Source organism: Eschrichtius robustus, chromosome 16 (assembly GCF_028021215.1).
Source record: "Eschrichtius robustus isolate mEscRob2 chromosome 16, mEscRob2.pri, whole genome shotgun sequence".
NCBI classification, from domain to species: Eukaryota; Metazoa; Chordata; class Mammalia; order Artiodactyla; family Eschrichtiidae; genus Eschrichtius; species Eschrichtius robustus.
Window position 1 is genome coordinate 44,281,295 of NC_090839.1, and position 18,494 is coordinate 44,299,788.

Consider the following 18,494-nt stretch of genomic DNA (forward strand, 5'->3'; position numbering starts at 1 on the left):
ACAGAGGATCGGTGCCGACCAGCACTCAGCCCGAGAGGCTTGTCTGCTCACCCGCCGGGGCAGGCGGGGCTGGGAGCTGAGGCTCGGGCTTCGGAGAGGCAGGGAGAGGACTGCGGTTGGCGGTGTGAACACAGCCTGAAGGGGGCTAGTGCACCACAGCTAGCCAGGAGGGAGTCTGGGAAAAAGTCTGGAACTGCCTAAGAGGCAAGAGACCATTGTTTCAGGGTGCACAAGGAGAGGGGATTCAGAGCGCCACCTAAATGAGCTCCAGAGACGGGCACGGGCCACGGCTATCAGCGCAGACCCCAGAGACGGGCATGAGATGCTAAGGCTGCTGCTGCCGCCACCAAGGAGCCTGTGTGCAAGCACAGGTCACTCTCCACCCCGCCCCTCCCGGGAGCCTGTGCAGCCCGCCACTGCCAGGGTCCTGTGATCCAGGGACAAATTCCCCGGGAGACACATGGCACACCTCAGGCTGTCACAATGTCATACCGGCCTCTGCCACCACAGGCTCGCCCTGCATTCCGTACCCCTCCCTCTCCTCAGCCTGAGTGAGCCAGAGCCCCCTAATCAGCTGCTACTTTAACCCTGTCCTGTCTGGGCGAAGAACAGACACCAGAGGGCGACCTACATGCAGAGGGTTGTCCAAATCCAAAGCTGAACCCCAGGAGCTGTGCGGACAAAGAAGAGAAAGGGAAATCTCTCCCAGCAGCCTCAGGAGCAGCGGATTAAATCTCCGCAATCAGCTCGAGGTACCCTGAATCTGTGGAATACCTGAATAGCCAGCGAATCATCCCAAAATTGAGGCGGCGGACTTTGGGAGCAACTGTAGACTTGGGGTTTGCCGTATGTGACTGACTGGTTTCTGATTTTTATGTTTATCTTAGTATAGTTTTTAGCACTTGTTATCATTGGTGGATTTGTTTATTGGTTTGGTTGCTCTCTTTTTTTAAAAATTTTTTTATGTTAACAATATATTTTTTAATTTTTATTTTAATAACTTTATTTTATTTTATTTATTATTTTATTATTTTATTTTAGTTCTTTTTTTTCTCCCTTTTCTTCTGAGCCGTGTAGCTGACAGGGTCTTGGTGCTCCAGCCAGGTGTCAGGCCTGAGCCTCTGAGGTGGGAGAGCCAAGTCCAGAACATTGGCCCACCAGAGACCTCCCGGCCCCACATAATATCAATCTGTGAGAGCTCTCCCAGAGATCTCCATCTCAACGCTAAGACCCAGCTCCGCTCAACGACCAGCAAGTTCCAGTGCTGGACACCCCATGCCAAACAACTAGCAAGACAGGAACACAACGCCACTGATTAGCAGAGAGGCTGCCTAAAATCATAGTAAGTTCACAGACACCCCAAAACACACCACCAGATGCAGTCCTGTCCAGCAGAAACACAAGATCCAGCCTCATTCACCAGAACGCAGGCACTAGTCCCCTCCAACAGGAAGCCTACACAACCCACTGAACCAAGCTTACCCACTGGGAGCAGACACCAAAAATAATGGGAACTATGAACCTGCAGACTGTGAAAAGGAGACCCCAAACACAGTAAGTTAAGCAAAATGAGAAGACAGAGAAATATGCAGCAGATGAAGGAGCAAGGTAAAAACCCACCAGACCAAACAAATGAAGAGGAAATAGGCAGTCTACCTGAAAATGAATTCAGAGTAATGATAGTAAAGGGATTCAAAATCTTGGAAATTGAATGGAGAAAATACAAGAAATGTTTAACAAGGACCCAGAAGAACTAAAGAGCAAACAAACAATGATGAGCAACACAATAAATGAAATTAAAAATTCTCTAGAAGGAATCAATAGAATAACTGAGGCAGAAGAATGGATAAGTGACGTGGAAGATAAAATAGTGGAAATAACTACTGCAGAGCAGAATAAAGAATGAAAAAAATTGAGGACAGTCTCAGAGACATCAGGGACAACATTAAATGCACCAACATTCGAATTATAGGGGTTCCAGAAGAAGAAGAGAAAAAGAAAGGGACTGAGAAAATATTTGAAGAGATTATAGCTGAAAACTTCCCTAATATGGGAAAGGAAATAGTCAATCAAGTTCAGGAAACACAGAGAGTCCCATACAGGACAAATCCAAGGAGAAACATGCCAAGACACATAGTAATCAAACTATAAAAATTAAATACCAAGAAAAAGTGATAAAAGGGAAAAACCTACAACCAAGATTACCCAGCAAGGATCTCATTCAGATTTGACAGAGAAATTAAAACCTTTACGGACAAGCAAAAGCTAAGAGAATTCAGCACCACAAAACCAGCTCTACAACAAATGCTAAAGGAACTTTTTTAGCAAGGAAACACAAGAGAAGGAAAAGACCTACAATAACAAAACCAAAACAATTAAGAAAATGGTAATAGGAACATACATATCGATAATTACCTTAAATGTAAATGGATTAAATGCTCCAACCAAAAGACATAAACTGGCTGAATGGATACAAAAGCAAGACCCTTATATATGCTGTCTACAAGAGACCCACTTCAGACCTAGGGACACATACAGACTGAAAGTGAGGGGATGGAAAAAGATCTTCCATGCAAATGGAAATCAAAAAAAAGCTGGAGTAGCAATTCTCATTTCAGACAAAATAGACTTTAAAATAAAGACTATTACAAGAGACAAAGAAGGACACTACATAATGATCAAAGGATCAATCCAAGAAGAAGATATAACAACTGTAAATATTTATGCACCTAACATAGGAGCACCTCAATACAAAAGTCAAATGCTAACAGCCATAAAAGGAGAAATCGACAGTAACACAATCATAATAGGGGACTTTAACACCCCACTTTCACCAATGGACAGATCATCCAAAATGAAAATAAGTAAGGAAACAGAAGCTTTAAATGACACATTAAACAAGATGGATTTAATTGATATTTATAGGACATTCCATCCCAAAACAACAGAATACACTTTCTTCTCAAGTGCTCATGGAACATTCTCCAGGATAGATCATATCTTGGGTCACAAATCAAACCTTGGTAAATTTAAGAAAATTGAAATCATATCAAGTATTTTTTCCAAACACAACGCTATGAGACTGGATATCAATTACAGGAAAAAAACTGTAAAAAAATACAAGCACATGGAGGCTAAACAATATACTACTAAACAACCAAGAGATCACTAAAGAAATCAAAGAGGAACTCAAAAAATACCTAAAAACATATGACAATGAAAACACAACGACGGGAGCAGAAGCAAGAAGAACTACAATGCTGCAGCCTGTGGAACAAAAACCACATTCACAGAAAGAGAGACAAGACGAAAAGGCAGAGGGCTATGTACCAGATGAAGGAACAAGATAAAACCCCAGAAAAACAACTAAATGAAGTGGAGATAGGCAACCTTCCAGAAAAAGAATTCAGAATAGTGATAGTGAAGATGATCCAGGACCTCAGAAAAACAATGGAGGCAAAGATCGAGAAGATGCAAGAAATGTTTAACAAAGACCTAGAAGAATTAAAGAACAAACAGAGATGAACGATACAATAACTGAACTGAAAACTACACTAGAAGGAATCAATAGCAGAATAACTGAGGCAGAAGAACGGATAAGTGACCTGGAAGACAGAATGGTGGAATTCACTGCTGTAGAACAGAATAAAGAAGAAAGAATGAAAAGAAATGAAGACAGCCTAAGAGTCCTTTGGGACAATATTAAACGCAACAACATTCGCATTATAGGGGTCCCAGAAGGAGAAGAGAGAGAGAGAAAGGACCCAAGAAAATATTTGAAGAGATTATAGTTGAAAACTTCCCTAACATGGGAAAGGAAATAGCTGCCCAAGTCCAGGAAGCGCAGCGAGTCCCATACAGGATAAACCCAAGGAGAAACACAGGACCCTGAGTGTGGAGCAATAAACGCTGGGTGTGGAGGGTGTGGAGAAAAGGGAACCCTCTTGCACAGTTGGTGGGAATATAAATTGATAGAGCCACTATGGAGAACAGTATGGAGGTTCCTTAAAAAATTAAAAATAGAACTCCCGTATGACCCAGCACTCCCAGTGCTGGGCATATACCCTGAGAAAACCATAATCCTGAAAGAGTCATGTACCACAATGTTCATCGAAGCACTATTTACAATAGCCAGGACATGGAAGCAAACTAAGTGTCCGTTGACAGATGAATGGATAAAGAAGATGTGGCACATATATACAATTGAATATTACTCAGCCGTAAAAAGAAACGAAACTGAGTTATTTGTAGTGAGGTGGATGGACCTAGAGTCTGTCATACAGAGTGAAGTAAGTCAGAAAGAGAAAAACAAATACTGTATGCTAACCCATATATATGGAATCTTAAAAAAAGAAAATGGTTCTGAAGAACCTAGGGGCAGGACAGGAATAAAGACACAAACGTAGAGAATTGACTTGAGGACACGGGGAGCTGGGATGAAGTGAGAGAGTGGCATGGACATATATACACTACCAAATGTAAAATAGATAGCTAGTGGGAAGCAGCCGCATAGCACAGGGAGATCAGCTCAGTGCTTTGTGACCATCTAGAGGGGTGGGGTAGGGAGGGTGGGAGGGAAGGGGATATGGGGATATGTGTGTACATATAGCTGATTCACTTTGTTATACAGCAGAAACTAACACAACATTGTAAAGCAATTATACTCCAATGAAGATGTTAAAAAAAATCTCATAATTTATATTAAGTGACTGTAAAAGTAGGGAGAAATGAGTACAAATGAGACTGTCCAGCTTGTTCTTCCTAGATCTGCTTTGAACCAAATTTTCTTGTTTTGATTTTGATCTTAATTAGGGGCTTTAGAAATAATATGATCATTTGAAGCCTGGAGAAAAAGTCAACCATCACAGGCACAGAAGTGAGAATAATTATAGTGTTTGGAAATTATCAGTAGTTCAATGCAGCTGGAGAGTAGAGTATGTCTAACACAGAATCTTATTATTTTTTTAACTTATCTTATTGAAGTGTAGTTGATTTACAATGTTGTGTTAATTTCTGCTGTACAGCAAAGCGATTCAGTTATACATATATATACATTCTTTATCATAGTCTTTTCCATTAGGATTTATCACAGGATATTGAATATAGTTCCCTGTGGTATACAGTAGGACCTTGTTGTTTATCCATTCTTTATATACTAGTTTGCATCTGCTAATCCCAAACTCCCAATCCATCCCTCCCCCACCCACCTCCCCCTTGGTAACCACAAGTCTCTTCTCTATGTCTGTGAATCAGTTTCTGTTTCGTAGGTAAGTTCATCTGTGTCATATTTTAGATTCCACATACTAGTGATGTCATATGCTATTTGTTCTTCTCTTTCTGACTTACTTCACTTAGTATGATAATTCTATGTCCATCCATGTTGCTGCAAGTTGCATTATTTCATTCTTTTTTTATGGCTGAGTAGTAACAGTCTTATTTTTAATGTTAGGACTTTTAATTATGATGTATTTCATATATACAGAAAGTGTAGAACATAATATGATATCCATGTACCTACCCCCATAGTTAATAGTTGTTACCCATTTGCCATATTTTTTCTAAATATTTTTTCTTTCTAAATAAATAAAATATTAACTATTCATTTAAAGTCTTACCTGTCCATCATTTTACCTTCCCTCCCTTATCAGAAATCATCATCATCTTGAAGTTCATGTGTCACATTCCTATGTATGTTATGGTCATTAGTGCTTACGAACGAATCCCTACACTCTTTTATCTTTGTGCTTTAAAAATTCATATAACAGTATCAAAGCAAGTATGTCCTTTTGTAACTCGATTCTATTGCTCGACATTATGATTCTTATCTTTAGCCACAGGGAATAAACACACCATAAGGATAGTGGAGACGAGCATTCAGCATTGCACAGATAATCATTTATTCCACTAAATTTATAGATCACCTGAGAGTAAGTTGATGGTGACAGTTTTTACATTTGTAGCAAACGTTACTGCCATGCAGACAAGGCTGGACACCAGAAATTCAAATGAATACGGGGAAAGGAAAATAGGGTTCTTTGCACCCCAGTCCTTCCATTTCGGAAGGTCAGGTGCTCTCTCCACCCTATGGGGCAGTGACTGGGGTAGCGCTACATGGTTTTTGGTGAAGTCCAGTGACTGCCCAGGAGGTGGTCTACCGGCGGGGGGGTCTAGACTTGTGCAGGGATCAGGAAGCCGCATCTCCGAGCTTCCATCAGGGAGCCCTGGTGGTTCCTGTGTCCTAATCCTCTCCCCTCCCACTCCTGCAGATCTTCTCTCCTACTGGGAACTTTGGGACTTGGCTCACATGACTCTGTCCCCTACAGGCTGGGAGAGCTGAGGGGTTGGGTGGATGACATCCATTTGGGTTTTTTCCTGTCCTGCCACCAGCATACCCCACTTCCGTTTCCTACTGATGTTCTAGTCAATTGACAGTTGCAGTTTGATGGATGGGGTAATTTTTAACTTTTTGTACATTGTTAAAATAAAGGAACTAAAGGGGTGTTTGTTTTCAAGACACAAAATTGAGTCACCGATTTAATATCAGATATCCGTGAGCTATTATGTGTATCCCATCTCTCTTCTCTGTATTACTCTCGGAATGTCTCAGAGAAACTCCTTACATGCAGAAGCTCTCGAAACAGAGAAAAGGGACTGTGCACACATTTTACTTTTGAAGTGGCACTTCCTTACTCAGTAATAACCTACCAGATTTAAGTTACATTGACCTCATGTACTGTCAACTAATTATATTTTATTTCTGTTGCATTGCCAAGTATGTAAAGCTAAAAGCAAGTGATTGCATGCAAATTACACTGCGTGAAGCTTTTTAGGCCATGTTCAAATACTAACAGGTTTGATAAATATATTTGTCTAACAAGGGTAGGACAAAGAGCTCTCCATTTACTGACATACTTTATTGTTATTCTGCTGTACACCTCTCATGTGGCTGTTTAATAGAACATAACGTCTAGGTATCCTGGTGGAATCTCAGATCTTATTTATAGCTTGCTGCAAAGTAGCTTATTGTCATTTATTATTTCTTATTTGATTTATATAACATCTTTCCACCAAATTGCCCATGGGTTTATTTACATAAAGAGTGCATTCACAAACAAACACACTCACACTCTCTCTCTCACACACACACACACACACACACACACGAACTTCACTCAGTGCTGTCATGTAGTTAGCGGTGTAGCACCAAAAATCTGTGGGAAGTTTTCTGTTTGTTTTTTGTTCCAAGACCATGTTCTGGGAAGGCATTTGCCATATTTCCTTTCACTTTAAGTGTCTATTGTTTGCCTCTAGGTGGATCGGATCATCTTCTGTGTCTTCCTAGAAGTCGACTTCAAAATCTACAAAAAGAAAATGAGCGAGTTTTTCCCTGCAGGTGAGTAAAGCAATTTGTTTCTTTTGAAATTGGAGGTTGAAAAAGCCAGGGCACCACTTAATAATTCTACTACTTTATTTTGCCTTTTAAAGATTGTTACAAGTATGATTTCCATCCACCAGTCACACCTGGTAACTTGTATCTTAGATTTTAAGACCTATAGGAGGTGACGAGAAATCTAGGCTCTGGACCTCTTCCTCTTACCAGGTCATTGTGTTGTCTTGGGGAAGTCAGTTTATGTCTTGAGTGAGGGGCTGGACCAAATGGCATTTCCTAAATTACATGACCTGTGATTTCTTCCCCACACTTGTAAGTTGTCCAGGCCTGTGCCTGTACCCACCGTGTTAAATGTGTTGGAAATTGTAAGCAGCCCATTTATATTTGTAGTCACAATTCAAGCTGTTCTTGCATTCCATCCCTCTTCTCCCCAGTTTTCTCCGCCCAAATTGCAATGAAGAGAAAGTCCTTTCTAGGGCAATCTGAAAAAGGTAGTCTTTCATCTTATTTCACATTTCTTTTTAGAAAGTAGGAGAAACCTCCAGGTTTTTAAAGAACCTTGAGTAAATTGATTTACCTCAACTGAATGTGCGATCAGCTGAACCTGGTTCATTTGAATATTGCCCCCCACTGTTCCTCTTCCAGCCTGTGAAGTCTGAGGCTTATTTAATACCTTGTTATTTTTATGGTGCCGTTTAAGTCCCGGTGTCCTAAGCACTTTCCTCAGCCGTGATGAAGAATGGCTTCCAGGGAATTTCAAGCTACCATGAGCATTGCTGGTGCCTGCCTTTCAGAGAGATTTTTTTTTTTTGAGGATTTCATGTCCATCTGAAGTGGTCTTTCATGTAACCAGTGACTCTGGCAAGTAGGAAGGAGTGGATAATGGGTGCCAGTGTCCAGTCACCTTCTTCAGCAGCCTATCGGAGCCCCCCACCCCCTAGAGAGGATGACCCACCCACCCGCAGATCAGGGTAGGACATAGAGCTACAGGACAGCTACAGAAAACTGCTGGAGATGTTCAACGCTGTGCAAATGATCAAAATGGGCTAAGTTCTCCTGGGTGATCTGAAGTCCTCCCTGATTTTATAATTGAAAGGTGAATCTGCTAAGTGTATTCCATTTGGGATTTTACAGTCTCCCCCAGATGGAACGTAACATAAATCCAGAAGACTCCCATATGATAAAGAAGACCAGGGTTGTGGTCTTTTTTCTCTTTTTCCTCCTTCTCCTCCTTCCCCTCCTTGTTTCACTTTTATTCATTTTTTAAGCAACTCGGTGTTTTCCAGAGCGTGAAGCACATAATAGCTATTTAATAAGTAGTTGTTGATATGACTTGAATTTAATAAATTCTTCTCCCCATAATCTCATGGCTTCTTTCTGTTTCAGTCTCCTTCTTCCATCCTCTCTCTTTATTTCCTACATAATCACAGTGAGCAGATTTTGCCTACATTTCTGCATTTTTAAGTATTCTTAAAAGAAAGTGTCCGTTCGTGTAAAACATGCAACTTGCTATGGTGTGCAGTTGCAAAAGTCTCGTCAGCATCACAGCATGATTTATAAGATTTTATAAACTTTGGATTCCCTGATATGTTTGGAAATAATGACATCATATTCATTTGTATGCCTCTTAAAATGAAAACTTGTTTTCACTCTAACATATTATAAAAATAATTCTATAAGTATGATCCATTGCTATTAAAACAAATCCATCCATCAGCAGGTGTTTCCAGTGATGCAAAGCCAAAAATCATATTACAAGTTTTTAAAAATGGGACAGTTTTAGTGGTCTAGAATGTATTAATAACTATGCAAATAAATTATTGTTTGAGAATTGCTACTTTAAATAAATCCAAAATGTATCTTAGCACTCAAGCGAGTGAAATAATAATAAAATCATCCCCAGTTTCACATCAGTGCTTTGAATCATGCCATGCTCATGAAATTATTTCCATTGCATATTTATAATAGTAAGTACATTTTTAAACTAAGTGTCAAAATCCTCCAATATTGTTGAGTATTTCTGCAATGCTGAGGCATCAGCCATTTGTAAATTCTAAATATGCACTCTGAAGTAAAAGTGACTTCTAATGGAATATGTGACTGCTAATATAGATGATATACATTATCTGTTCATAATTTGAATTTATGGTTAATTCATAACCATACCATCTTTGATTGAAATATAATTTTTCTGACTTGCCATATATTCCCCGTGGAGTGACTTCAGAGTTTCTCTAACTAGTCTTCTTAACCCTTCCGAATGCAATAATGATCATAGTTTAGAAAAAAAAAGTCATTTTTATATTAAACCAAATCTCTGTGTTTGGGGGTACTTTAATCCCATGTCTTTAAATTTCATAATTGAGACTCTAAGACAAAATGAATGAGAAAACAATAAAAGTTAGTCTAGAAATGATCATAATAAAGATATAACACATGCATGACTACTACCTAATATTAATGTTAGGAATAATAGCTAACACTATGGATTGCTTTCTATCAGCCATCAGATATATGGGCTAAATCAGTTAATCTTCATGATAACTCTAAGAAAATGGCACCATATCAACCCTCCTTTTTAGATATGGAAAATGATGCACACTTCAGAAAAGTGAGACATACAGCTAGGAAATAACGGCTATATTTTAAAATTGAGAATGGTATCTGTCATTGCACAAGTGATAAGAGCATCTTCAGAGAAGGCTGGGATGCATTTGGAGCATTGAGAAAGTCTCCCTAATTTCATCTGATGCCTATCACTTTTCTAATCTGTCATGCTTCTCTTTCCTCTAATATCTGAATATTTCCTCATGAAACATTTTCTAATATGAGTCAAATTGGTACTTTATCATAGATTTCAAAATCAAATTCCATCCAAATTATCCAAGTAGTGCAGTGCTATTATCTGTGGGCAAGTGGCACCAGGAAGCAATAAGGACCATGGGAGAAGATGGAAAATGTGGAAAATGCCTGTATTAGTTTACCAGGGCTGCCAGAACAAAGTTCCACAGATTGGATGAAATATATTTTCTCACAATTCTGGAGACCAGAAGTTCAGAATCAAGGTGTCAGCTGGGTTGGTTTATTCTGAGGCCTTTCTCCTTGGCTTGTAGATGGTCATCTTTGCCCTGTGTCTTCATGTGGTCTTCCCTCTGTGTGTCTGTTTGTCTTAATCTCCTCTTCTTCCAAGGACACCAGTCATACTGAATCAGGGTTCACCCCAGTGAACTCATTTTAACTTCATTACCTCTTTAAAACCCTATCTCCAAATAGTCACATTCTGAGGGACAGAGGGTTAGGACTGCAACATGAATTTGGGGGGGGCACACTTAGCCTGCAATAGGGCCCATGATGGAAATGCAATAGGAACCTCAGAGGAAAGAAACCAGCAATGTTTTTTTTCAGCTGTTTTATATCTTTCTGTGGGTGAAACACATAGGACTTTTTCCTTCCGGGGATATTATTTGGAAGTCTGGTGTGGCAGCTTTATGGAATTACCATACACTTTGGTTGCAAATAATTTATAGTTACAGTGTGTCATTTCACAGACTACAGCAAACAATGTTTATATGATTCAAGTCAGAAATCTCTTTGTTCTTTACATAAAAGGTTTGGATTTTTCCGTGTGTAGGATTTATCATGTGTAGTTTTCACTGAATGTAGAAAACAAAACATAAAAACACAATTTCTGATCTTGAATATGGAAGTCTTTTTTTTATTGGAGTCTTAAGTCCTAACAGAATTTAAGAATGTTAATTTTCCTCATAATAACATTGTCAGATTCACAGCTTTGAGATTATATCAAAGAATCCTGATGCTGGAAACTTGAAAGATGTCATGGCCAAGCCCACACCCTCCCCAACGTGAGGGAAAGTCAGATCTGTTTACTGTAGGGGTTCCCGACTAGAGGTGATTTTGCTCTTCAGAGAACATTTTCAGACATTTTTGTTTCTCACAACTGGAGGAAGGGAGGGGCTACTGGCAACTAGTGGGTAGATGCCAGGGATGGGGCTAAACATCCTATAATGCACAAGACAGCCTCACCCAGCAAAGAATTCTCCAACCACAGGAAAGGTGAAAACTTTTAGCCAGAGATGTAATAAGCCTTGTAATAAGCCTAGGAAGATTTGCTTTAGACAGATAATTTCATTTGTTTTTATGACTGTGACTCAAAAACTATTTGAGAAAATCTGATAGAAAAGAGGCTGAATTTTCCCCCGTTTTCTTGATAGACAGCAAGATAATGAGCCATTTGACCCACTAATATTTGGGGGGCATTTCTCAAGTACAGTATAAAATGATAAACTTTATAAAGTTGCAAAAATATCCAGTGCCTTAAAAATGAGCTTGAGAAATGGTACATACATATAGAAACACATGTATGACAAGTGTTAAATTAGTAGTAGGTAAAATTAATACATATAGGAATAATAAATAAGTTTATAAATTATAAACTTTATTGGAGATGATTTTTGGCCTTAAATAGAGATTTTCTTTGTTGGACATAACACAAAATCATTTGAATGAACAAGTCAAAGCATAAGTCAAGTTTGAGAGTTCTGCCTTGGCAACCTCTTAAATATTTAAACAGATCACAATGGCTGGCTAAACTGCATAGGCTTTATTCAAATATTGATGGATATGTTATTAATTTATTTTGAGTATGCAGACATATTTTGTTTCATGCTTTTTTCCTTCTTAGACATAAAATACCATAAAGAAAATCCCAAATATATACTTTGATGAGAATTGTCATATCTTTTAACACATGCCTATCATTTTCTAAACAAAACAAATCAAGAATCTTCTCAATCAGATTCCAGTTATTTTGGCCTCCTTATAGTCTTCCAAATATGAATTAACATGTATTGACACAAATACATCTTTCATTAATTTTCCTGGCCATGTGTTTCTGTCATTTATTTCTGTCTAAATTGTATGCACTCTTGCAAGGTAACTCCATTGGATTTTTATATTACGATTTCTTTTTTAACCTCTGTCTTGTCTCACCAATGAAAAGGTAAATTTGGGGGGAACACAGACCATTTATGATATTCTATTGTACTTCCATAATCTGAAAAATTTTGAAATATGTGCTGGATGTTTATTAAAGTAAGTAAAAAGCTACCATGACCTTAAGCTGAAACGCTATTTAACCGAAGTCTCAAGTAAAAAGTCTTTTTTTTTTTTCAGATATCATAAGTATTGTTACCAGATCTAGATGAGGGGACAGCACTTCTTTTCATATATTTTTCACCTTTAATCATAAGGAAAGAATATTTCTCCAAGAATATTTTTCTAAAATTATATCCTCTGACAAATGGACACAATTTTTTAAAATTTTTACCTGAATCTATTCTTCTAAAGCTAAAAAGAGAAAGGTACAGTCAGCCTTTCATACTCACAGGTTCCATATCTGTAGAGTCAACCAACCATGGATTGAAAATATTTTTAAAAAAAATTGTTTTAGAAAGTCCCTAAAAGCAAAACTTGAATTCACTGTGTACTAAGCATTTGCATAGCATTTACATTGTATTAGGTATTATCAGTAATCTAGGAATGATTTAAAGTATATGGGAGGACAAGCGTAGGTTATATGCAAATAATACACCACTTTGTACAAAGGACTTGAGCATCCCTGGGTTTTGGTATCTGCATAAGATACCTGGAACCAATCTCCTTCAGATACTGAGGGATGACTCTATTCACCCTACCCCTTCTTCATCACCCTTCTCACTCATTTTATAAGTTTTTCTCATCCACCATCAGTATTACATGCTTCCTGGGTGCCCAAGGCTTTGATCATGGCTGCATTTAAAATACAGTTCTTATAAGATGCCTGAAGTGGCAAGTATTGTACAGAACAGCTGGAAGACAATATCAGCAAATAATTAAGTACAGCACTGAAATAGTCATAATACCAGGATTTCTGAGGCAAATACACATGAGAACGAGGGTGGTTAAGCTAAGTTTCATGATGAATGTGGCACTGCATTGGGCTTTAAAGGATGAACAGGAGCAGAGAAGTGATGCCAAATGTTGTGTAAGTGACACTGAGGGAGAAGGGCAGTTCAGATGGGAGAATCTGGGAAATAAGTAAGATGGTTATATTCAATGTGTGAATCCTTGACTCAGAAACGTTGACACTCATCACCATGTAATAAGCAGTTGGGCATAAGAGTAAGCCTTTTAATGGGAGAGTAACATGATAGATCCTGTATTTAAGAAGGATTAATTCATTCCTCACTAAGAGACTGGCCTTCCAATAATAACCCTATGGCATAGGTTCATCATCTGCTTTTCTTGGGATGGTAGTGAACAGAGGCTGAAGAAAGCTCAGTCAGTTGCCCAAAGTCACATAACTGGGTATTTCTGACCTCAAATCCTTTCTACTATGCAATGCTTCTTCCCATAGCAATCCCAAAAATGTGGACAATTGTTTGAAGCTCGACTCTCTGCTAAAAAAAGTCATACATTATCAATTTGTTGTAATAGTGCTGGAGTTTCTGACAAGCGAATGTGCCTCCAGCCACAGGGAATATCCACATTTCCTTCCTCTTCTAACCTGCTCCCCAGTCATCAGTTTTCCAAGAGCATTAATGAAGCACAGGATGCCGTGATCTGCTAAGGTTTTCTTCACTCTTGCTGTTTCAGCACAATGGTCAGAAGGCCAAGCTTGAAGGCACTGGTGACAGGGGTGGTGAAGATCTGAAAAACCTAACTAATGACTAGTGAAGAGCTTGGTACATAGTCAAAACCATCTGTTTATCGGGGAAAAACCACTGGGCTTGTTATCACAAGAAACGGTTTCTGTTCCTGTGACAACCACCTTAGAACCGTGTGACTTTGTGCCTGTTGTTTAACCTTTCCATGCTTCAGTTTTGTCCTGTGCACACACAGTAATAGGACATTTCCAAATAGAATGAATAACAATGTAAATGAATATTCACAGCGGTGTCTAGACCAAGGATCATATATTTTAAAATATGCGTGATTATTTCTTATTATAATTTTAAAAGGAGGTACTTCAATGATTGTGACCATCTTTTATAATATATATATATAACTTCTTAAAATATATATATATAACTTTTTATTACAATAGTGGTACAGATTTGTAGTAAAAAATAGAGAATCCAAAAGAAAAAATTACAAACTACCTTTTATCCTACAGTTCAGAGATGAATCAGATTTTGTTGTTTATCCTTCAGATCTTTTAAAATGAAAAAGGAAAACAACCAGAAATGCAGTCTTATAACTTGCAGTGTGTCACATACCACAAATTGTGAACATTTTTTCATGTCATTATATATTCTTCCCTAACATAATCTTAAGGGACCCAGTGTTTACCCCAAACCATACTGTTGAACTGTGAAATTATCATTGCAAATTATTCTCTACCTGTTGATGAATAACACTTATAGAAAAACATCTTTATAGGTAAACATTAGCACACATCCACAATTTTTTTAGAATATTTTTCTAGGAGGGGCATTACTTTTTCAAAATGCATACACAATCAAGATGCTTCTGTCAAATCGGCCATTGTGTTGCGGCCCTATGGGTGAGTGTCATGTACTCAGGGGACATCACTCCCAGAGTCAAAAATATGAACAATGACACCTCATGTTGAGAAACCTGGGTATCTTAGTCCTTTCGGGCTAATACAACAGAAAACCAGAAGCAGGAGGCTCATAAACAACAAAAGTTTATCTCTCACAGTTCTGGAGGCTGGAATTGTGAGATCATAGTGCGGCCATGGTCGGGTTCTGGTGAGGATCCACCTCTGAGTTGCAGGTGGTCGTTTTCTCATTGTATCCTCACATGGTGGAAAGACAGCTCTCTGAGGTCCCTGTTATAAGGGCACTAATCCCATTCATGAGAGCTCCACCCTCATAAATGGGATTAACTCCCTAATTACCTCCCAAAGTCTTACCTCCTAATACCATCTCACTGGGGGTTGGGATTTCAACATATGAATTTGAGGGGAGCACAAACAGTCCATTGTACTGAGTTTACATTCTCATGAGCAGTGTGTAAGAGTTTACTTCCCACCCCCGCGTCTTCCCAATGGTGTATATTCTCATGTTATCGCTTTTATACATGAAATAAGCTAATTAGTGGGTAACAAAGTGCATTTCTTTTATTACTAGTATAGCTAATCCGCTTTTTCAGTTGTGTGTTATATCTCTAAATGTCTTATGTGAAATTGCTAATTATATCTTTTGCACATTTTTATTGACTATTTCATATTTATCTTATTGATTCATAAGAACTACTTGTATATCAAAACTCTTAATCTTTTCAAACGTACGTTGCAAATAGTTCCCCAGATTGTCATTTGTCTTCGTGATATTAGATATTATTCTTTTACAACCAAAACCATGAGGAAAGGTAGAAGTAAAGACGAAAGAAAGATGAAAGAAAATGTAAAATAAAAGGGGGGGAGAAGCGAATAGAAAGAAGGGAAGGGGGGAGATGAAAGGAAGAAAGAATGAAGGTTGAAAAAAAAAGCAAAGAAGAAACCTTTTTATACAAGAGAATGAAGTTGAAAACCAAATACTCACAAAAGACTTTGATTTTAATCCTATGTACTTGATCCCATAGGACATCATTATTTCTAAATGGAAATGTTCTTAGTTCTACTCCTCAGATATTTTTTTTTGCAAAGCAATCTGCTTCCTGATTTACTGGATGTGGTAGGAGGAAAGATGACTTAACCACCTCCCACCCCGCAAAGATGCCTTCATCCCCAGAATTTGTGAATATGTTAGGTTACATTGCAAAGGGGGAAATAAGATTGCAGATGGAATTAAAGCTGCTGATTAGCTGATATTAAAATAGGGATGTTATCCTGGATTATCTGAGTGAGCCAATATAATCGCAAGCATCCGTAAAAACTGGGAGAGGGAAGCAGAAAGCAGAGAGCCAGAGGGAGACATGACTGAAAGGATGTTCAGAGAGAGGCAGCATTGCTGGTTTTGACTGTGGAAAAGGGGGCCACAGCTAACAGGAATGTGGGTGACCTGTAGCAGCTAGAAAGCTGAAGAAACAGATTCTCCGCCAGAGCCTCCAGAAAGGAATGCAGCCCTGCCGATGTCTCGATTTTAGCCCAGTTAGATCCACGTCAGACTTCTGACCCACAGAACTGTAACATAAGAAATTTGTGTTGTTTTAAGGCACTAAGTGTGTAGAAACTTTTTATAGCAGCACCAGTAAACTAATCCATCAGTTGTCTTTGAATAAGGAATAAAACACAAGCAAAGCTGTTGACCCAGTCTGAATTTTACATGTATTTTTAAATGGCACACTCAGTGTATAGTAAAATCTACAGAATGAAAGAATTCAAAATTTTCTTTAATTATGAATATTTACAGGGACTTGGCACTTTTGTGCTCATTTGTACACTTTTAATGTCTGGATTGCATCGATGGTTAGAATTATACAAGGCGTGCTTTCCGTAATGTGACATAAATGAGTTGATTGCCTTCTTAGGAAATGGGTGCTAACCATTTCCACTTGATGGGCCTCAAAAGCTACAAACACATTTTTGCCTTCAATGAAAATCCAGTGAAGTGTTGCTGTAACCAAGCAACCTGAATGCAGGAACAAGCAGCAGGCATAGACAGAAAGCAATCTGTCTCTTCAAACGGGGGGAATGTGCAGTGTGTGTAGCAAATGCTGGTAAACAGCAGAACAAATAAAGACCTGGGAACACAAGCCTTGACTAAGCAGAGTTTGATCTCATTAGGAAGTTCCGATAAAAGATAAGACAAGGAACTTCCCTGGTGGCTCCAGTGATTAAGAATCTACCTGCCAATGCAGGGGACATGGGTTCGATCCCTGGTCTGGGAGGATCCCACATGCCACAGAGCAACTAAGTTTGTGCACCACAACTACTGAGCCTGCACTCTAGAGCCTGGGAGCCACAACTACTGAAGCCCATGTGCCCAGAGCCCATGCTCTGCAACAAGAGAAGCCACCGCAATGAGAAGACTGCGCACCGCAACAAAGAGGAGCCCTGCTCGCCACAACTAGAGAAAGCCCACACGCAACGACAAAGACCCAATGCAGCCAAAAATTAATTAATTAATTAATTTTTAAAAAGATAAGACAAAATGCTGCTGGGAGAAGGGAGGATGCTATAGGCATCTTTACAAAAACCCCTACAAGGTGCTTTTGAAAGACCCTTGGAACACCCTGGGTAGACTGGTTTCTGTCCTGTAGTTGAAAACATTGAGGCAAATGCAGGAAAAAGTAATGATAACTTTTGAGGAATAGTGTATGAATGAAATAATTCCTAATAAGTCACAGAAGTAAGAATAAAGATAAACAATAGAGTTTTTTAAAATTTGTTTTATTGAAGTATAGTTGATTTACAATGTTGTGTTAATTTCTGCTGTACAGCAAAGTGATTCAGTTATACATATATATATTCCTTTTCATATTCTTTTCCATTATAGTTTATTATAGGATGTTGAATATAGTTCCCTGTGCTATACAGTAGGACCTTGTTGCTTGTCCATCCTATCTATACTAGTTTGCATCTGCTAATCCCAAATTCCCAATCCATCCCTCCCTGATGCCCCTCCCCTTTGGCAACTACAAGTCTGTTCTCTATGCCTGTGAGTCTGTTTCTGTTTCATAGATAAGTTCATTTGTGTCATATGTCAGAATCCACATGTAACTGATATCATATGGTATTTGTCTTTCTCTGTCTGGCTTACTTCACTTCGTATGATAATCTCTAAAACCATCATGTTGCTATAAATGGTATTATTTTCATTCTTTTTTATGGCTGAGTAGTATTCCATTGTGTATATGTACCACATCTTCTTTATCCATTCATCTGTTGATGGACATTCAGGTTGTTTCCATGTCTTGGCTATTGTAAATAGTGCTGCTGTGATCATTGAGGTGCATGTATCTTTTCAAATTATAATTTTGTCCGGATATATGCCCAGGAGTGGGATCTCGGCCATGGGTCTTTGAAAAGTTGTCTGTCTCCTTCACTTGCTATTCACTCTGTAGTCCACAGCAATCATGCAGTTCTCTCTACCCTGCTACCGCCACCGTCCTTGTGGAGGTTATGAGAACCTCTTCA

The 18,494-nt window shown here is 38.7% G+C and overlaps 1 protein-coding gene across 2 annotated transcripts in view; it reads left to right on the forward strand.

Annotated features, from left to right (window-relative positions):
- The window catches only part of MACROD2 (mono-ADP ribosylhydrolase 2), a 1,969,440-nt gene that overhangs the window by 1,764,980 nt on the left and 185,966 nt on the right, over positions 1-18,494 (forward strand). For both annotated transcript variants that reach the window (XM_068566158.1, XM_068566159.1), the window contains exon 9: positions 7,312-7,393. In XM_068566158.1, coding sequence (XP_068422259.1) covers positions 7,312-7,393 — 82 coding nt within the window. The remainder of the gene's footprint in view (positions 1-7,311; positions 7,394-18,494) is intronic.